General features: G+C 44.3%; 1 protein-coding gene across 5 annotated transcripts in view; it reads left to right on the top strand.

Annotated features, from left to right (window-relative positions):
* INTU (inturned planar cell polarity protein) overlaps positions 1 to 22,545 on the top strand; it is a 234,221-nt gene that overhangs the window by 166,513 nt on the left and 45,163 nt on the right. For all 5 annotated transcript variants that reach the window (XM_033938846.1, XM_033938856.1, XM_033938837.1 and 2 more), the window contains exons 9-11: positions 7,304 to 7,357; positions 18,967 to 19,029; positions 19,456 to 19,677. In XM_033938846.1, the coding sequence (XP_033794737.1) occupies positions 7,304 to 7,357; positions 18,967 to 19,029; positions 19,456 to 19,677 (339 nt within the window). The remainder of the gene's footprint in view (positions 1 to 7,303; positions 7,358 to 18,966; positions 19,030 to 19,455; positions 19,678 to 22,545) is intronic.

A 22,545-nucleotide genomic window follows, 5' to 3' on the forward strand; every position in this document is an offset into this window, starting at 1 on the left:
CCTCTTTTTTGGCCGCAATGTCTAGTTCATCCATTTTGGTCTTTAGGCTCCTCGCATTTGCGTACAAGCAATTTAAGTCCTGTTTTTTTCTTTTTCCTTGTCATTTGCTCCTTTTGCCATCCCCCTCATGAGCTTCTAACCCCTGATTTCTGCTCCTTTCTTCCTCTTTCTTTGGCGCATCTTTTCCGTCCGCAACCTGCTTCCTCATTGTCTCCTGTTCTTCTAGCTTTTGCTGTTTGCTTTTCTTTTTGTTCTCTAGTTTCTCTTGTTCCATAGACTCTTGTTGTTCATCTTTTGTTTCTTCCCAGCATGTTTCCCGCTCAGTATCTTCTTTGGATACTCTCATCCGAACCGTCAACGTCAGGTCAACTGTTGGCTTTCCCTTCTTCTTAGTTTAAAGCCTGCTCTAATCCTCTCTTGATGTTGTTCGCTAGCAGTCTCGTTCCCACCGTGCTCAGGTGTAGTCCGTCCTTCCTGAAGAGCTTGTTCTTCCCCCCAAAAGTTGCCCAGTTCCTCACAAAGTGGAATCCCTCTTCTTCGCTCCATCTCCACAGCCATGCATTTATTGCTTGTAGTTCAGTCTGCCTCTTCACGAAGTGTCTGGTGGTGGTGGCTGTAACCCTCCGTACCCAGGGTCTTCAAGTTTTTCCGTACCTGGATGACTGGCTCATCAAAGCCCTCTCTCAACAAGGGCTTATTGCAGCGACCCAACAGACTATTATGTTCCTCCAATGTCTGGGGTTCGAAGTCAACTTTCCAAAATCCCAGTTAACCCCATCTCAATCTCTTCAGTTCATTGGGGCCACTCTGGACACTGTCCAGCTCAGAGCGTTTCTACCTCCACCACGTCGGGATACCCTCATTCGCTTTTGCCTTCAAGTGTCTCATCTCACATCAATTTCAGCAAGACAAATGATGGTTCTGCTCAGTCACATGGCTTCTAAAGTTCACGTGACACCTTTTGCCAGACTTCACCTTCGCATACCTCAGTGGACCCTGGCATCTCAGTGGCAACATGCTACCAACCCGCTTTCTCAACAAATTACAATAACTCCTTTGTTGAAGCAGTCTCTCCACTGGTGGATGCTCTCTTCCAATCTTTCCAGAGGTTTGCTGTTCCACACTCCCTCATCAGAAGGTTCTCACAACAGACACGTCAACCTACGCATGGGGAGCCCATCTAGACGGTCTCCGTACCCAAGGTCATTGGTCTCCTGTAGACCGTCTTTGTCATATCAATCTGTTGGAACTAAGAGCAATTTTCAATGCTCTCAAAGCTTTTCAACACCTTCACGACAAGGTAGTCCTTGTCCGGACGGGCAACCAAGTCGCCATGTACTATGTCAATAAACAGGGAGAGACAGGATCTCACTTCCTTTGTAAAGAAGCTCTGAAGCTGTGGGATTGGGCAATCCATAACAACATCTTTCTCAGAGCTGTCTACATTCAAGGTCAACAAAACTGGTGGACAAATTGAGTCGTCTTCTGCAACCACAAGAATGGACACTCAATTCCTCGCCTCAAGTGTTTGCTTGATGGGGGACTCCTCAAATAGACCTTTTTGCCTCTCCCCTCACCAACAAGCTGCCTCAGTTCTGTTCCCAAATATACTCTCCTCAGCTTGGTACCTTTCAACCTAACAGACTCTCTACAGTTTTCTCAGTCTGTACAGGATATTTTGGTAGCTTCCAGAAAGCCGTCCATTAGGCAGTGTTACGGCCAGAAATGGACTAGATTTTCTGCTTGGTGTTCCACTTGCCATATGGAGCCAATGTCTACCTCCTTGGCTTCTGTTTTGGATTATTTACTTCACTTATCACAGTCTGGCCTCCAGTCTACATCTATCCGAGTCCATCTCAGTGCGATTGCTGCTTTTCATCAGCCTCTTGATGGGAAACCTCTGTCTGCACACCCTGTGGTTTCCTGCTTTATGAAAGGACTTTTTAATGTTCATCCACCTCCAGTGATCTGGGATCTCAATGTTGTCCTGGCTCAATTGATGAAGCCTCCATTTGAACCAATTGATAGGGCTCATCTCAAGTACCTTACTTGGAAAGTAGTTTTCCTGATTGCCCTCATGTCTGCTCGAAGAGTCAGTGAGTTACAAGCTTTGGTTGCGGATCCACCTTTCACAGTTTTCCACCATGACAAGGTAGTCCTCCATACTCATCCAAAATTATTGCCTAAAGTTGTTTCAGAATTTCACATCAATCAATCTATTGTTCTTCAAGTATTTTTTCCAAAGCCTCATTCTCACCCTGGAGAAGTGGCGCTTCATACTTTGGACTGTAAGCGTGCCTTAGCTTTCTACTTGCAACGCATTCAACCTCACAGAACAGCCCCACAACTTTTCATCTCCTTCGATCCAAATAAGTTGGGGCATCCTGTCTCGAAGCGAACCATATCCAACTGGATGGCTCCTTGCATCTCTTTCTGCTATGCTCAAGCTGGTCTCCCTTTACAGGGTCAAGTCACGTGCCACAGAGTTTGAGCAATGGCGGCGTCTGTAGCTTTCCTCAGATCAACTCCTATTGAGGAAATCTGCAAGGCTGCCACTTGGTCCTCGGTTCATACATTCACCTCTCATTACTGTCTGGATACTTTCTCCAGAAGGGATGGCCATTTTGGCCAGTCTGTTTTACAAAATATTTTCTCATAACTTACCAACTCTTCCTCCATCCCACTATGCTTAGCTTGGAGGTCACCCACTGTTGAGAATATGCTGCCTGCTTCTCCTGGGATATGCTGCCTGCTTGTCCTTGTCCTGGTCAGTTTTGGAGGCCACATTATCAAAAGGATGTGAAAAGAATAGAGTCGATTCAGAGAATGGCCACTAGGATGGTTTCAGGACTCAAGGATCTCCCATACAAAGAACGTCTGAACAGGCTGCGTTTATATTCTCTCGAAAAGCGCAGAGAAAGGGGGGACATGATAGAAACATTCAAATACGTCACGGGCCACATTGAGGTGGAGGAAGAAATCTTTTATTCGGGGCTTGTGGATGCTGCCGGAGCCAAGCTACTGTGGACAACAGGAGCCGGGCAGCCAGAGCCATGGCCGCCGTGGTGCCAGCCCCGGTGCCGAGCATCTTCCTCTTCCTTTTCCCCCGGTAGCCACTTGACTTGTCCCAAACCGATGCTGCGCAGGAGCTGCCGAAAGCCTTGCACCGTCAGCGAGCTGTTGTCGCCGTAGCGTGTGAAAACCACGTGCAACTGCCGCTGCTGAGCCAGCAACGCCCGCTCCTGGTCCTCGGCGGCCAGATCTAGCTCTACACTGTTTCCGTCACCGGCCGCGCAACGAGAACAAGAGCATCGACAGCATCAGCCCTGCCCAGCCGCCCCTTCCCTCCCAGCTCACACATCCGTCGACAAAGTCGCTAGGCAAATTGTAAGCTTCCCTCCATCGCTGACCTATCTTCCATAGGTCAGCGATGGAGGGAAGCTTACAACTTGCTTCGGGCCTTCCTCGTTGCTGGGTCCTGCCTTCGCGAAAACAGAAAGTAGGCAGGACCCGGCAGCGAGTTGTAATCTTCCATCCGTCGTTGACCAGTCTCCTGCCTTAGCCTGTAGCGAACTCATGCTTCGGGGCTCTAAGGTGTGCGTGCAGGCTTCCCTTCTCTTTCCCCCCCCCCCCAGACGTATCTTCCGGTTTCGGAGGGAAGAGAAGGGAAGCCGGCACACACACCTTAGAGCCCCGAAGCATGAGTTCGCTACGGGCTAAGGCAGGAGACTGATCAACGATGGATGGAAGGTTTTTTGGGAGGATTTTTTAATGTTGAGCAGCGGCAGCAGCAGGATTCCCGATAGATGACAGCCGGGCGGTCATCTAAATCAGTGATTCCCAACCCTGTCCTGGAGGAACACCAGGCCAATCGGGTTTTCAGGCTAGCCCTAATGAATATGCAAGAGAGAGATTTGCATATGATGGAAGTGATAGGCATGCAAATTTGCTTCATGCATATTCATTAGGGCTAGCCTGAAAACCCAATTGGCCTGATGTTCCTCCAGGACAGGGTTGGGAACCACTGATCTAAATTAGGCAGGCGGAGCGCCCATCTAAAAGGCCCTGGGGAGAACACTGAGTACCAGAGACAGAGTATGTGTGTGAGGCAGTATGGGGATCTGAACCTTTTCAGCTGGGGACTTCATCCGGAGAGATGACAGAGTATGTGTGTGAGGCAGTATGAGGATCTGAACCTTTTCAATCATTATTCCTGAACACCTAAGGGTGGGGTTAGCGCAGGACGCTGCTTAGTCCAGAATTCTACCAGGTTCAGTTGTCCTCTTGTGCAAATAGTTTTCTCTTTGAAGTTGTTCCTTGGTTTCGTTTTGAGTTGTCTTTTAATCCAGCATAGCTCATAATTACATAAAAGATGGTCCAACCAAGGAGTATTGGTCCAAGTTTCACCTTTAAAACTTACACTGGGAGTAATTGAAACATTAGAAAGAAATGTAATCAGATCTAAGTGGTGACCTTTCTGATGGGTTTTAGTCAGAGGTGGTTTGGAAAAACCCAATGATATAAGGAAGGAAAGTAGATCAGTTATGTTGGAGTTATCTTCCTGTTAGAGGTGTAAATTAACATCACCACTTAAAAATTGTAGGCACCAGCTACCGAGTTTGCAAGGAGGAATTCATAGAATTCCTCTTTTGCTAGCTGCCATTTGTTAGAGGGAATATAAAATATTATGACAAATTATCTTTACAATCCTCTTTAGTTATTTTACAAGCGAGAATTCCCAGATCATTGGTTAATTTGAAATCTAACACTTGAAATTCAAAATGATCTCGCAGAATTATTGCTAAGCCACCTCCTCTTTTTGAGTTTCTTGATAAAGGGCCTTTAAAGGGCTGAAGAGAAGATAGCTGTCTCGAAGGAGAAGGGGTGGGGCTCTAGGTGCAGTGAGGGGGATGGCTGGTCTCCCTTCCCCCTCACTGTGGTAGTTGAGAAAAGGAGAGATGGTGGATCTGGGGATGGTGGGGTCCATGGAGATGAAAAAAAGGAAAGATGCCAGACCTCCAGGGGAGGACAGAGATGGAAGATGGATGGTTAGCACCGAGAAAGAAGAAAACGACAAATGGGCAGGAGACCCTGGCAAGCGAGTTATCGGAAGACAAAGAGAAACCAGAGCCTGGGAACAACATGATTTGAATAATGACCAGACAACAAAAGGTAGAAAAAATAATTATATTTTCTCTTTTGTGATTACAATATATCAGATTTGAAATGTGTACCCTGTCAGAGCTGGTGTTAGATAGAAAGTGTGAACTCGGACTTAAAAGAGAGGAAAAGTCTTTCTTTTTTATTTATTTTGTTTATACCACAGAGCTGGCGTGGGGTTGGAGAGATTGTAACCCTATACTTCTACTAAGACTAAGGTCCTCTTTTACTAAGGTGCGCTAAACATTTTAGCGCGTGTTTAGCGCGCACTAAATCAACACATGCGCTAACCGCTAATGCGTCTATAGGATAACATGCACACGTTAGCGTTTAGCGCGCGATAATATTTATCGTGCGCTAAAAAGCATAGCACACCTTATTAAAAGAGAGGGTAAGTATCTTAATAAAAAATTTGGCCTGTGACTTAGCCTGTGTTTTAGATTTCGGCCCATTATGTGATTGAGTTTGATACCCCTGATCTAGCCCAATGGCCAATCCAGGTCACAAGTACAGTGGTGCCTCGCATAACGGACGCCTCGCACAGCGAACGCTGCGCACAACGAACTTCTTGTCTTGATTCGTACAACGGACTTCGTTTCACACAACGAAGTCGCCCGAGGGGCCCGGGGGGGGGGCGGAACTACTCTCGCCGCTTCCTAATGTGAGCCGGGAACAGCAGCACCCTCCTGTCTGAATGCAGTGTTCCATCATCTCCCTCCACCTCACCTTAGATGCCGAGTTTTCCGGCTTTCTTTTTCGGCCAGCCACACACTTTCAAAGAGCAGCACATGCGCAGATGCTCTGTTGTTCAATCTTCTCCTCTGACGCAACCGGAAACAGGAAGTTGCAGGAGAGGAGAACATTGATCAACTCCAGCAGCTGCGCGTGCACAGCTTTTTGAAAGCGTGCGGCTGGGTGAAAAAGAAAGCTGGCAAACTCTGCATATAAGGTGAGGTGGAGGGAGGGAAATGGCGGAACACTGCGATCGGGCGGGTAGGGCTGCAGAACGAATTATTTTGTTTTACATGTATTCTTATGGGAAAACAGGGCTGCAGAACGAATTATTTTGTTTTACATGTATTCTTATGGGAAAACAGGGCTGCAGAACGAATTATTTTGTTTTACATGTATTCTTATGGGAAAACGTGTTTCACACAACGAACTTTTCGCATAACAAACTTGCTCCTGGAACGAATTAAGTTCGTTGTGTGAGGCACCACTGTACCTGGCAAATGCCCAAATAGTAGCAACATTGATTATTAAGCTGTTGGCTAATTTAGGATAATTTTATAAAGGATTTTACACACACAAATTCCTTTTATAAAATTAGCCCAGGGATTATGGATGCAGAAGTGTGTGCAGTGACAAGAAGGTGCATATGTTTACATGACCCACCTGTAAGCCCATTCTGGAGTGGAATTTGGGCCAAGCACAGTCAGTGTTGCAGTTTGTGTGGATTCATTTGCAATTGAACAAAAAATACCTAATATGACCTAGTGGTCCAAATCTATAGATTATCAGGTAAACCAACCCACTAGTGAATCACCTATGATATTTCCAATCAAAGCATACCCTTTCTTCATTAAGGGTGGGGGATGGTCTTAGGGGTATAGATTTAGAGGTTTGGGGGGTGCCGGGGGGAGTGTTGAGTTCCGGGGTGGTGGGGGCAGGAGGGGAGTGTGCATCACGGGGGGTGTTGGGGGATCACAAGCAGGTGGCAAGAGGGAGTGGGCAATCACCCCTGCTGATTTGGGGGGTACTTGTCGGGGGATCATACAATAAGAAAATGCCCTCTCATTCCCACTTACCTTAAGCTTTTCTGAAGCTGCATTTTTTGCCTAATGAAGACAACTGATCTGTTTGTGGTGACCTCCATCACTCTGAACCTTATTGAGGGGCCCAGCTGGGTGTTCAGTATAGGATGGATTGTGGAAATAACAAAGCTGCACGGTGAATGGAGCAAGCTGCTGGAAGGGGAACCCCCCCCCCCCCCCAGTTAATTATTTAAAAAATACACCATCAGCTGAAAGGCAGTTGGCTCTGAAATTGTGTTATATGAATAGGCAGCCTTGCTTCATGGTCATTGAGTGGAAATGGTCTGGTAAGATCTGCATTTACTTATATTTTGTTTCTGATGTTTCAGATGGAAATTGATACAGCACTAAGTGATTTGGAAGCAGCTGATTTTGCAGAGCTGGTAAGAACAGTGTGCCTCTGCTGATCATATTCCCTTATTTTTTATTGATTTTTAATTAGTACTACTTCTACTACTATTATTTCTAAAGCTCTGAAAGTCGTACGCACCGCTATACATTTTAATATACAATAGACGGTCCCTGCTCAGAAGAGCTTACAATCTAATTTAGACAGGACATTTCTGGGTTGGGGAGTTTATGGTAGAGGAAATGATACAGTGGGTATAGGTATCTGACAGCAATGAGTGGGAGTTAGGAGTTGAAAACAGATTCAAAAAAAGTGGGCTTTTAGCTTGGATTTGAACGCTGCTAGGGAGGGAGCATGACGTATTGATTCAGGCAGCCTATTCCAGGCATACAGCTCCGCAAGAAAGAAGGAACAGAGTCTGGAGTTGACAGTGGAAGAGAAAGGTACAGATAAGAGGGGCTTGCCTGATGAACATAGGGGGAGATAAGTAAAGAGAGATATTGGGGGGCTTCAGAGCGAATGCACTTGTAAGTCAGCAAGAGGAGTTTAAATTGTATTTGGAGCTGGATGGGGAGCCAATGAAGCAACTTGAGGAGAGGGGTAATGTGAGAATATTGGCTCTCACAGAATATGAGTCGCGCAGCAGAATTTTGAACAGATTGAAGAGGCGAGAGATGGGCCCGAGAGAAGTATGTTGCAGTAGTCTAAGCGCAAGGTGCAAAAGCGTGGACAAGGGTTTTGGTTGTGTGTTCAGAGAGAAGAGGACGGATTTTGGTATTGTTATAGAGGAGGAAGCGACAGGATTTGGCGGTCTGTTGGATCTGCGCAGAGGAGAGAGAGGAGTCAAAGATCACCCCAAGGTTGTGAGCTGACGAGACAGGAAGGAGCATAGTGCTATCCACCGAAATAGAGAACAACGGGAGGGGGGAGGTGTGTTTAGGCAGAAAGATAAGGAGTTCGGTTTTAGCCATATTCAGTTTGAGATGGCAGTGAGACATCCAAGTGGCAATGTCGGACAGGCAGGCTTAAATTTGGGCCTGAACTCCCGTAGAGATATCCGGGATATTTGAACAAAATACAGAGATGGTGTATAAAATAGCAATAAGGAAACAATAAAAAAAAGATGGAAAAACAACTAGCCTACTGATAACTCATGTTGCACCTATCCCTTCCTCTCCTCTTCTCAATGTCTAACACTTTTTCTCTCTTCCCTTCCATGTGCAGCATCTTTCCTTCTTTCCCTTCCCTCCCCTCTTCTACTCCAATGACAACTCTTGTTATAACTCTTCCTTCCTCTCCTCCACCTCCTTGTCTAACACTTCTTCCTTTCTCCCCTCCCCCATGTGCACATCTTCCCTCCCCTCCCCCTACCCCACTGACAACTCTTCTTGTAACTCTCCCTTCTTCTCCTCTACCCCATATCCAACACTTCTTCCTTTCTCCCCTCCCCATGTGCAGCATCTTCCCTCCCCTCCTCCACTGACAACTCTTCTTGTAACTCTCCCTTCTTCTCCTCTACCCCATATCCAACACTTCTTTCTTTCTCCCCTCCCCCATGGGCCCCATCTTTCCTTCCTTTTCCTTCCCTCCCCTCCCCTTACCCCAATGACTAAAGCATCCCCCTAATCCAGAAGTTTTTCCACAGCAGAGGAGAGGCTTCCAGGTTAGCAGCAGGCAGCATGTGGGTATTGCTGCCAAGGCATGTTGAAGCAATGCCTTAGGGAAGGACGTTGCTGAGGAATAAGATTCTGTGAAAAAAATCATATATAAATTCTGCGTGACTGTGCAATTCTGTGGAAATTGCGCAATCACACATCTGATGGCAGGAGGGAGTGGGCATCCCTCCTGTTTTGTTTTGTTTTTATCGGAAGGGTAGGGGATGGTGGGGGTGGGGCTTTGGTGTAGGGGTCCAGGACCAGGTGGGGGCATGGCGGCCAGACAGGAGGGAGTAGGCATCTCTCGTGCCATTTTCGCTGCCATAGGGAAGGGTCGCGGTGCCAATTCATGGGGGGGAGTCATTGGGGAGGAGGGCCATCAACGCACTTTTTTTTTCTTTTTAATGGGGCAGATAGTGCATGTGTAACAAACGCACAGTATCTGTGCCATTACAAAAAAAGAAGCCCTAACAGCAGTGATAGGAGGCTACTTCCCCTGTCACTGCTTTTAGGGCTCTGCGCATGGGTCAATCAGTCACTGAGCGATTGATCTGTCGGGTTTGCATGCAAATCAAATTTGGTTGCGCTTCGATCGCTGTCCCACAGAATCAGCCATCAATGATCCAGTCAGTATTACCAACTGACTTTAGTGCATCTCCCACTTTGTTATGATTCCATACAAAAGGAGCTATACCCTTAAACCATATATGTTTTTAAATACTTATCATTTATTAATTAATTAAATCACTCTTATTTTATTGCATTATATGATTAAAATTCAATTTAACAACATCTTCTCTCGTACATACATACACATCATGCTAATACATCTGAAAGCGCCCCCCAATCTACCCTATTTATCCCTACTTAAAAGTCCATTCACTATATAAATCACTGTCCAATTAGCAGATCATAAAAAATCTTCATCACTGTGCCAACATTCACTTTTCTTATCTTTTCTTTCCATTGTTAACTCTTCATCATATATCGTCCACCTTGGTCAAACTGGCCTTTCAGCGTTATCAGGGGCTTTAGATTGTTGATAGCTTCAATTTTTTACAATCTCTATAATATATAATATTATCATTCAATCACATAAAAACTAAATAAACCATACAATATAATCATATATTCAACATTAATCTCATATAATTAATTCATTCATACCTTGTTGATCATAATACTTTATATCTTGGCCACACACAAGTGTGAGAACTCCAAACCAGAACCTTTTCACAGTGTCACCAAAGATTTAAACTTACCTAATTATAGCAAATGCCATTCAACTTCCTTATTCAAACCAAGTGGTTCAGCTGTTCCCCAGGAGTGGATTAATTTCTGCTTTTTTCTTAATAATATATCTGAAATGTTACCTCCTCGACTCAATTGGACAGTAATCAATACCACAAATTTTAAATAATTTACTTCATTTTTAGATTGCACCCAGTGGGCTACCAAAGGAAGATCAAGTTTCTCAAGCCTTAGATTACTCACATGCTGAGCAATACGCTGTTTAATTTTCTTCCTTGTTTGACCTAAATACCATAATCCACACAGACACAAAATCCCATACACTACTTGACTAGTGTTGCAATCTGTCCTATCACACAAATCAAATACCTTATTACAGTTAGGAATATTGATATGATCAGTCTCCAAAACGGAATATTGATATGATCAGTCTCCAAAACGGCAATAAACACACCCACTACACTTACGATGACTTCCCCCATTCATCCTTCTATCACCATTCTTATTGGACAACAGCTCACGAAGGTTCCGTCCCTGAGTATGCAAACCTTAGCATATCCCGAAGTCCCTCATGGAGTCCCAGAATATGCCAGTGTTGATGTATTACTTGTCTCAATTGGCAAGATTGGGCTGAGTACATGTCAACTTTCAATCCTTTCCATTCCTGTCTTTTTTCATCTTTAACCACTTCCTATCTGTATATTTTGCTCTTTTAAAAGCACGTTTAATTACTTTCTGAGGATAACCTCTTTGACTGAACCAATCAGTCATTGTACACGCTTGGGACTGAAATTCTGCTGACTCACTACACAACCGCTTAACTCTCAAAAAACGTCCCTCAGTGACTTAGGATGATAACTATTATAATGAAGGACAGTGTTCCAGTCAGTTGGCTTTCTGAAAATAGATGTAATAAACTTATTGTGGAATTGAGTAATTTGTATATCAAGGAACTGGATAGTTGTAGCAGATGTCACAGCTTGAAATGTTATATTAGGAGCACAGATATTAAGATATTGGAGGAAATGTTTTAACGATTCTTCATCAGACGACCATATAAGCAGCACATCATCTATGAAATGTTTCCAACTAATGATATTATCCCAAAACTGGCTCTCATATACGAACCTTTGTTAAAATCGTGCCATATAAAGGCAAGTGATCGACAGTTGCCTCCATTGCCACGCCTTTTACCTGCAAGCAATACTGGTCAGAAAAGACAAAATAATTACACTTAATTATCAATTTACTAAATTCTTTTAAAAGATCCTTTTGTTCCCGTGATAAATCCATTGATTCAACCAACTCATCTAACAATTCAATAGCCTGTTGTTGGGGGATATTAGCATATAGTGCACAGTATTGCAGGTCCCTGAAATTCCATACTATCCAGTTCCTTGATCAAATGTCTCGAATCCTCAATAAAAGAAGGAATCTGATGAACTAAATCTTGTAAGTAAAAATCAAGATATTGTGATAAAGGTTGAAATAATGAGCCAGTACTAGCGACTATAGGTCTCCCAGGGGGAGAGCAGAGGTTGCATCCCTACCACATGAAAAACTGGGGCAACATCTGGGGCAGAGCCTTTGAACATTTTTCCTGGGGGTGGTGCTCAGTAATACTTAGATGTTTGCTTTACATGGGGGCTATTGTCACCTTGAGGGAAGTAAAGACATACAGCCTATAAAGTTAGCTTGGGCAGGAGAGCTTAATTTACCATTGAATCACTGGGATATTTTGAGCACTGTTAAGGGTATACCGAAATTGACTGAGGGAGCGATGTTACGGTTGGGCTAAATTTGGGTGCTCTACAGAGCTTATTTTACACAGGTGCAGCTGTATAGGCTCGGAGGCATTGAGTCTCCTTTGTGCCTTAAATGCCATAGAGTACCTAACAATTTCTCTCATTCTTTCTTGGAATGTTGTTTTTCTCCAATTGTTTTGATTAATTATAAAACACTGAGAATTCTGGGTAGACCCATAGAGAGGCACAGCAGTGCAAATGGTATTGGATCTGCCAGGAGCATTTAAGGGGTTACCCAAAGGTGCAAAAACATTGTATCGTAAGGTGTGTCTCTTAGCACACAAATGTATTTTACAGTCTTGGACTTCTTCAGAAACGCAATCTTTTTGAAAGTGGAGGAATCAATTTCATATATTAGTCACTTGGGAGGTACAGATGGTGGAAGGGCATCCAAGAAGACAGAGGAAATTCTTACTCATTTAGAATGCTTATTTGAAATCCCTTAATTCCCAGGGATGTAGTCTACTTTTGAACATGTTGTAATGGTATGTCAGCAGAATTATGAAACTTATTCTCATAGATGATATTGCTGTTTAACTGGGGTGGAGGATGGGAGACGACTACTATATTTGGGGGCCATAAGAGCCGAGGCGCCTAGATTTGTTGAATATTGGACATGACTAAATGACTCCTATCTTCTCCCAGAGAGTTAGGTTTGTTTGGGGTTTGTTTGTTTGGAGTTGTATTTTTTTGGGGGGATGGATCATTGGGAGAGAGAGTTAGAGGGGGTAGTATTGTTAGTTTGACTAGGAATTCTTGCTGCTCTTATTATTGATATAGTTTGGCTATATTTTGCCTTGGAAGACTTGTTCTTGCTGTTTATGAACACCTTATATTATTTCAATAAGCCCTTTTTTGTGTTATAAATGACTCTTCAATAATTTGTGTTGAACATTGTACCAGAGTTCTAGCTTTTTATACAATACATGTACCGCATAGTCTTAAGTGGAACAATTTTGTCAAAGGTCAATAGGAAAACTGTATTCCAGGTTGTAGCCTGTTCTTTTAATGGAAGGGAAGCAAATTAATTAGGATTGATAGAAACATAGAAACATGATGGCAGATAAAGGCCAAATTGCCCATCTAATCTGCCCATCTGCAGTAATTGTTATCTCTTTCTCTCTCCGAGAGATCCCACGTGCCTATCCCAGGCCCTCTTGAATTCAGACACAGTCTCTGTTTCCACCACCTCTTCCGGGAGACTGTTCCATACATCTACCACCCTTTCTATAAAGAAATATTTCCTCAGATTACTCCGGAGCCTATCACCTCTTAACTTCATCCTATGCCCTCTCATTGCAGAGTTTCCTTTCAAATGAAAGAGACTTGACTCATTCACATTCATTTTACGTAGGTATTTAAACGTCTCTATCATATCTCCCCTCTCCATCCTTTCCTCCAAAGTATACAGATCTTTAAGTCTGTCCCCATATGCCTTATCATGAAGACCACACACCATGTTAGTAGCTTTCCTCTGGACCGACTCTATCTTTTTTATATCTTTTTGAAGATGCGGCCTCCAGAATTGTACACAATATTCTAAATGAGATCTCACCAGAGGCTTATACAGGGGCATCAATACCTTCTATTTCCTACTAGCCATACCTCTCCTTATTCAACCAAGCATCCTTCTAGCTTTCACCGTCATCTTTTCAATCTGTTTAGCCACCTTAAGATCATCACATACAATCACACCCAAGTCCCACTTTTCTGTGGTGTACATAAGTTCTTCACCCCCTAAACTGTACCGTTCCTTCAGGTTTTTGCAGCACAAATGCATGACCTTGCATTTCTTAGCATTAAATTGTAGCTGCCAAATTTCAGACCATTCTTCGAGCTTCGCCAGGTCTTTCTTCATGTTATTCACACCATCCTGGGTATCTACTCTATTGCAGATTTTGGTATCATCCGCAAAGAGGAAAAAATTGCCCGACGCCCTTCAGCAATATTGTTTATAAAAATGTTAAAAAGAACAGGCCCAAAAGCAGAACTTCGAGGCACGTCACAGGTAACATCCCTTTCCTCAGAGCGATCTCCATTGATCACTACCCTCTGTCGCCTTCCACTCAACCAGTCTTGACCCAGCCCGTCACTTTGAGACCCATCCCAAGGGCACTCAGTTTATTTATTAGACGTCTGTGTGGAACATTGTCAAAGGCTTTGCTAAAATCTAAATACACCACATCTAGCGCACACCCTCTATCCAATTCTCTGGTCACCCAGTCAAAGAAATTGATTAGATTTATCTGACAAGATCTACCTCTAGTGAATCTATGTTGCCTCTGTTCCTTACTAATATCTTTTCTAGCAGATAGGTGTGTTATTCTGGAACCCTACCCTGTCCATTATTTACGCCACATACCTACTGTCTCAATCAGGAATTATGTGTCAAAACTGAGATTTTGATGTCAGTCAGACCTCAAGGGTATGAAGAATAATATAGTGCTGTAACACATTGGGGGAATGTGTGAGTTCCTTAAATGTTTGATTGGTATGATTATTTTGATGTTTTGATTGTTCAGTTAAAATCTAAAACACTTACGTTATACTTTCAGAGCAGAACAGATTTGTAGTTTGGGGAGTCTCCCCGTACCCCCCCTCCTTATGAAACATAGAAACATATAATATATAGAAACATAGAAGATGACGGCAGAAAAGGGCTACAGCCCATCAAGTCTGCCCACTCTGCTTACCCACCCCCTGTCTATGCCCTAATGACCCAATTTCCTTATCTTGACCCTCATAGGGATCCCACATGGGTATCCCATTTATTCTTAAAGTCTGGCACGCTGTCTGCCTCGATCACCTGCACTGGAAGCTTGTTCCAATGATCAACCACTCTCTCTGTGAAGAAATACTTTCTGGTGTCGCCATGAAATTTTCCGCCCCTGAGTTTGATCGGGTGCCCTCTTGTGGCCGAGAGTCCCTTGAGAAAGAAAATATCATCTTCCACTTCGACACGTCCCGTGAGGTACTTAAATGTTTCGGTCATGTCTCCCCTCTCCCTATGTTCCTCGAGAGTGTAGAGCTGCAATTTGTTCAGTCTCTCTTCGTACGAGAGACCCTTGAGCCCCGAGATCATCCTGGTGGCCGTCCGCTGAACCGATTCAATTCTGCGCACATCTTTACTGTAATGTGGCCTCCAGAATTGCACACAGTACTCCAGATGAGGTCTCACCATGGCCCTGTACAACGGCATTATGACTTCAGGCTTTCGGCTGACGAAACTTCTATTGATACAACCCAATATCTGCCTTGCCTTAGATGAAGCCTTCTCCACTTGATTGGCAGTTTTCATGTCTGTACTGATGATTACTCCTAAATCTCGTTCTGCTGAAGTCCTAGTTAAAGTTTCTCAGTTCAAGAAGTACGTCCTGCATGGATTTCCGCTTCCGAGGTGCATGACCTTACATTTCTTAGCATTGAAGCCTAGCTGCCAGGTTGAGGACCAACTTTCCAATGTAAGCAGGTCCTGCACCATATAATTCTGTAAACTGCATTCACTTACTATATTACATAGTTTGGCGTCATCGGCGAATAGTGTTATTTTACCTTGAAGCCCTTGAGTCAGATCCCCTATGAATATGTTGAAAAGGAGTGGACCCAGGACCGAGCCCTGCGGCACTCCACTGGTCACCTCCGATGTTTTAGAGAGGGTACCATTAACCACCACCCTCTGAAATCTGCCACTCAGCCAATCAGTGACCCATGCAGTTAGTGTCTCTACTAACCCCATCGATTCCATCTTGCTTAGCAGCCTGCGGTGTGGGACACTATCAAAAGCTTTACTGAAGTCCAGGTACACGACGTCCAAAGACTCTCCCAAGTCCAACTTTCTTGTTACCCAGTCAAAGAAGCTGATGAGATTGGATTGGCAGGACCTACCCTTGGTGAATCCATGCTGACTGGGATCCCGAAGATTCCCTTCATTCAAGATCGTGTCCAATTTGCTTTTAATTAGTGTTTCCATGAGTTTGCACACTATTGATGTGAGACTCACTGGTCTATAATTTGCAGCCTCTACCCTGCAACCCTTTTTATGCAGAGGAACGACATTAGCTAATTTCCAGTCCAGGGGAACTTTCCCCTTACTTAGGGAGAGATTGAATAGCTCAGCCAACGGTTTCGCCAGGACATCGCTCAATTCTCTGAGCACTCTTGGGTGCAAATTGTCTGGTCCCATGGCTTTGTTCACCTTGAGTCTTGCCAGTTCACTGTAAACTTCACCTGGTGTGAACTCAAAATTCTGAAACGGGTCTTCTGTGTTTTGTGTTGCCTTCAACTGCGGACCGTGTCCCGGTGCCTCACAGGTGAAGACTGAGCAGAAGTATTCATTCAGTAGTTTGGCTTTATCGGAATCTGCTTCCACGTAACTTCCATCCGGTCTTCTAAGGCGTACTATCCCGCCTGTGTTCCTTTTTCTGTCACTAATATACCTGAAGAAGGATTTGTCCCCCTTTTTAATGTTTTTTGCCAGAATTTCTTCCACTCGAAGTTTTGCCTCCCTAACTTTATGTGATCTTATATAAGGCTATTGCCTGCTTTGGTACAAACTGAAGGGGGCAGTGGAGCCCTCTGAAGAAGGAGGAGTTGAAAACCTGGAGTGAATTCCTTCTGCACAGCTCATGAGCATAGGGAGAATACCCTGCTGCCCAGAATGCCACACCTATCTTCTAGAAAAGATATTAGCAAGTTAAGAACCTTATTTCATTATGTAACTGATGCTAAGTGCATGGCATTGAGGCATCTAAATCTTGAATTGCCATCCTTTATCCTGAATGTAATAATGCTGCTTAGGGAAGGCATCTAATATAATAAAACCCTAAGCACGCATGCGCACTGTTACCTGCGTGGTTCCGTTTTCCGTGAGCTGTAGGACCCCGCCGGCAAGAGTGTGCATGTGCACTTCTACTCCCTCCCTCTCTCACTGTAAGTTTGCCGCTGTCGTTCGCCGTCGTCGTCACCCCCTCCCCCCCCTGCACCCTTTCCCGGCGCACAAGAACCCCCCATTGATCCTCCCACCAAGAGACGCACAAACCTCCCGGTTCCAGCAGCGGCCGCATCACACTAAAGACGTTGCTTCGCGGCCTTCCCATGCTCTGATTTCCTCTGCCGGCGTCTCTGACATCAAAGGAGGAGTGGGACCGCAGCAGAGGAAACAGCTCAAAGCACTGCAGTGCAAAGAGCTGTAACAGCGATCTTTGGCTGAAGCTGTAAGGTAAACGGTTCGGGAAGGCCAGGGGGAACACGGAGGCCTTCCCGGGGAGGGGTGTGTGCAGTCTTTCGGGGGGTTAGTCCTTCAGGGAGTGGGACAGGCCTTGGGGGGGGATGCAGGCCTTCAAGGGGTGAACAGGCCTTTAACGGGGAACAGGCCTTTAAGGGGGGGGACAGGCAGGCCTGGGTGGGGCAGTCCTTTGGGGGGGCAATCCTTCAGGGGGTGGGACAGGCCTTCAAGGGGGGAACAGGCTTTTAAGGGGGGAACAGGCCTTTAGGGGGGGGGCAGGCCAGGGATGGTGGCATAGGCCTTCAGGGAGGACAGGCAGGCCGTCAAGGGGGGGACAGGCCTTCAGGGGGGAGGTGCAGGCCTTCAGGGGTGGACAGACCTTCAGGGGAGGGGGGCCCTGGTGTAGAAGTACACGGAGGGAGGGAAGGGGGTTCAAAGAGATGTGCATATGCCAGACTTGAGGGGGGGGGAAATAATGGGTCTAAAAATAGAGCAGAGGGAGAGAAATGATGGACAATAGGATTTAGGAAGGGAAGGGAGAGAAGTTGGACACAAGGAATGGTGCGGAGGGGGGATAGAAATACTGGATAGGAGGGTAGTTTGGAAAAGAAAGAGAGAGATGGTGGACCCTGGGGTGGTGGGGAAGGAGGGAGAGATGCTGGATGAAAGGGTAGTTAAGAAAAGGTGGATCTGTGGATGGAGACGAAAAAAAAGAAAGATGCCAGATCTCCGGAGGAGGGAAGGGAAACGGAAGGGGAGGACCGAAATGGCAGATGGATGGTTAGAACGGAGAAAGAAGAAGACCCTGGCAAGCAAGTTATCAGAAGACAACCAGAGCCTGGGACCAACAAGATTTGAATAATAACCAGACAACAAAAGGTAGAAAAACTAATTTTATTTTCCATTTTGTAATTACAATATGTCAGATTTGAAACGTGTATCCTGCCAGAGCTGGTGTTAGACCACAAACATGAGCTAGGATTTAACAGAGAGAGGAAAAGTCTTTTTTATTTGTTTATTTTGTTTACACCACAGCGCCAGTGTGGGTAGGAGAAGGCAAAGGGGGTGAAGAGGCTATAAAATAAACCCACCAGGATGTTTGAAAAAACCACCCAATTGGGCAGGAAAATCAAATCGAAAAACCAATTCAGTAGGCTGAATTGAATCGAAATTTTTTTTCCTGAATTAGGCAGCACTACTCCAGAGTGTTCCTCTTTTAGACTGAGGACACATGTGAAAATCCAGTTCTGTTTAAAAGACTTTTGTGTCTTATATTGGAGACATACTTGACAACATCAAAATTCAGAATGAAGACCTCACTGCCTCACCCTAGAGCAGGGGTGTCAAAGTCCCTCCTCAAGGGCCGCAATCCAGTCGGGTTTTCTGGATTTCCCCAATGAATATGCATGAGATCTATTAGCATACGATGAAAGCAGTGCATGCACATAGATCTCGTGCACATTCATTGGGGAAATCCTGAAAACCCGACTGGATTGCGGCCCTCGAGGAGGGACTTTGACACCCCTGCTCTAGAGTAACTTTTTTACATCCTAGTTTTATTGAATCTAACCTAATTACCACTGAATAATTGAAAAGGCACTTCTAATATTAAGGTATTCAATAACCTCAAGTATCAGTTGAATAGGATAAAAAGGACTCATGTCTGAAACCAGTAGAATTAAAAAACCTTTTGTCCTTCTGTTTACAGTCAGAAGATTACTTCAACATGAGGCGGCTATACATGATGCTGGGTTCTTGTTTTTTCTACAAGGTGAGACTATGAGTTTTGATGATTGCATCCTGCTGCAGAAACCAGGGCTGTGGAGTCGGTAGATAAATGTTCCGACTCCGACTCCTCAGTTTTTTGTACTTCAGACTCCGACTCCAGGTACCCAAAATTTCCTCCGACTCCTTGACTCCGACTCCACAGCCCTGGCAGAAACATAAGCCAAGAATGAGCTAAGTGCAGGGAGATGCTATATCTGTGTTTACTTTAAAGTTTGATCAGCTTTGTCACACCCTGAGGCAGCAGAATTGTGAAACACCCTTTAAAGAATTGCCCTGATGTGGCCATTGATTTAACCAGTCACCAATTTTGTTCATGAATGTTTCTTCCCTTCAGTTTATTTACCATAGTACTAATCATTCTTACCAGCTTCCTTACTAAATCCCCTTTTTATGTTTAAATTCATCCAAGGGTTACTTGATCAGTAGCCACTTGCCGAAGGATGACCTGGTTGACATTGCTCTGTATTGTCGACATTATTGCCTGTTACCTCTGGCAGCAGAACAGAGGATTGGCCAGTTGGTAATATGGAGGGAAGTGTTTCCACAATGTCACCGTCAGCCATTTGGGGCATCAGGAGCAGAAGGATATCGAGAGCCAGAAGCAAGATATTTCCTACTTATTGTTGGATTGGTAAGTTACATGAAACCTTAAATTCCATCTGTGCATTTTACTGTGTGTCAGTTAGTGCATTGAGGGATTCACTCATTTAAAATTTAGGAGGTAAATTTTCAATGATATGACACTCCATATAACTATACAAATAACTTTCCTTTTTGCTAAAATCATATATGCTTATAAGTACCACTACCATATACACATACAAATCAATATTTAAGCACTACAATCACATTTAAAACAAAGAAAGCATTGACTGTGAGACTTAAATAATTCATGGATATTCAAGGGGGGAAGTTATCAACAGAATTACCATTAAGATGGACACTTTACCACATCTCATGTTATTTTAGCACAGGTTCCATTTTATGCAATGAAATCTAACCGGGGTTAACTGTAAAATAGCCCTCTTAACAGTAACTCACGTTGATAACTTCCCCCATAACATCACTATCTGGATAGCAGCTGGCACTGAATATCTGTGCAGTATGTCAACCGCCAGCATTATCTGAATAGTGATGATATTCAGCCACTGTTTCGATAACTATCCATAGAGTTTTAGGCAAGCCCTGCCCATTAACCACCCCAGCACTATTCAGATAATGCCAAGGCATTATCTACAAGGATATTCTACAAGTCTACAAGGATATTCAGTGGCTAAGGCATTTAAATGGTAACAGCAGTTGTTATCTGAAAAATGTATTTGAATATTGGGCCAATCTTTGTGAAGATCAGTTGTACATTTCACTGTTGCCACTGTAATATGAAAAGCAACTAAATTTTGTTGCTCTCAGCATAATCTTAAACCCAGCGCACAGCCCTTGCCTAATTCTCTCTTTCAGACAGTGGCATAGCCATGAGGGGGGGGGGACTCTTGGGGGCCTGAGATACCCCTTGGGCTTAGGCCACCTCCACAAACAAAGCATCTGTTGAATGGCTAGTGGAGATGCCCAATCCCCGCCAGCCAATGAGATCTACTGCTCAGAATGGCCCCAATGCTGCCTCAGCAGTGAAGTTCACTCAATTGTTGTGCTTATAAGTAAGCTGTGCAGATGATATAGATGAGTCTACACAAATTATTATGCTCAGAATCATGGAGGGGGGTGCTGGGGATGAACCCAGAACCAACCACCTCACTGCCCAATCATTGCATGTAAAGAGTAGACAACATGTTATATCATGTAAAAAATTTTTGTTATTGTGAACATCTAATAACTTAATAAGAGACTCAGCAAACTTATCTGTTAGCTTGCAGGTCCCGAAGTGCACGTTTCGCCCCTGCCTCAGGGGACCAACAATGATATGTGGAAAAACAATCATGCGGTGGGCTCAAAGATTCTGAAAAATACAAAGGGTTAAACGAGTTAATATTTTATTAATTAAGGAACATATAAAACCTAGATAATAAATACGGATAAAGTCTAAATATCTTGGCTATACAGAACGGGACTTACCAAAAACAGCACTTGTCTCGCGCAACGAAGCGGAAGACAAATGTCACAGCTTGTTTCTTAAGAATGTTACCGGGGAGGAAGAACCGCTATGTTTTTAAAGGGCTCCGACGTACTAGACGTCACAATGATGATTCAGCCAATCAGAGGACGCTGGACTCCGCGATCAAAGTGAGGGAAATTAAAGAAAAAGACAAAACATGGGAGGCTGCCAACACAGGCGGCATACGAAAAAAGGGGGAAAAGAACCCACAATGTGCACTGAAACATTAAATGAAAATATGCAAAAATAAAAAGGTATAGCAAAAACTAAAAACAAAAAATGTTAACAAAAATATGTATGTATGTGAATTACAGAAAGGCGCGCCATTCGATCTCACTGTTGAGATCCTGAGAGTATAAAGTATGTAATTTAAAAATCCAACTCTGTTCTCTACTGTAAAGCCTCACTTTTAAATTACCTCCCCGGGGAAGAGAAGGAACTTCCAAAATTGAAAACCGCAATGATGTATGATTCTCCACATCCAGGATCATATCCAATTGGCGTTTGATTAGCGTTTCCATTAGTTTGCTCACTATTGATGTGAGGCTCACTGGTCTGTAGTTCGCAGACTCTTTTTTGTGGAGTGGAATGACGTTAGCCGTTTTCCAGTCCAACGGGACTCTACCTGTACTAAGGGAGAGATTGAAGAGCGCGGATAGTGGTTCTGCCAGGACGTCCCTTAACTCCCTGAGCACCCTGGGGTGTAGGTTGTCTGGCCCCATTGCTTTGTTAACCTTGAGTTTAGACAGCTCACAGTAGACACTGCTTGTTGTAAACTTGAAATTACTAAACGGGTCTACTGGGCCATCCTTTGTCTGTAGCTGAGGGCCGGATCCCGGCGCCTCGCGGGTGAAGACTGAACAGAAGTATTCGTTTTACAATTTAGCTTTTTCCGAGTAAGCTTCTACATAGTTCCCGTCTGGTTTCCTAAGGCGTACTATCCCGCCTGTGTTTCGGTTTCTGTCGCTGATATACCTGAAGAAGGATTTATCGCCCTTCTTGATGTTCTTTGCTAAAGTTTCCTCCATTCGGAATTTGGCCTCTCTAACTGCTGTTTTGACGGCTCTTGCCTTGGCCAAATAGTCTTCTCTAGAGTCCTGAGTCCCTGATTGTTTGTAAGAGATGAACGCTCTTTTCTTCTCTTTTATGAGGTCCGAGATCTCCGCAGAGAACCATTGTGGCTTATTGTTCCTGTGCCGTTTACTCACTGATTTTATATAGCGGTTGGTTGCCTCCTGAATGGTAGCTTTCAGAGTTGACCACAGTTCTACGTTATCTGTTACTACTCGGTTTTGTAGCGCCTGATGGATGAAATCCCCCATGCCTTCGAAGTTGGTGTCGTTGAAGTTAAGGACCTTGGTCAATGTGTTAGTTTTGGCGAAACCCTTC

The sequence above is a fragment of the Geotrypetes seraphini genome, chromosome 1, assembly GCF_902459505.1.
Source record: "Geotrypetes seraphini chromosome 1, aGeoSer1.1, whole genome shotgun sequence".
NCBI lineage: Eukaryota > Metazoa > Chordata > Amphibia > Gymnophiona > Dermophiidae > Geotrypetes > Geotrypetes seraphini.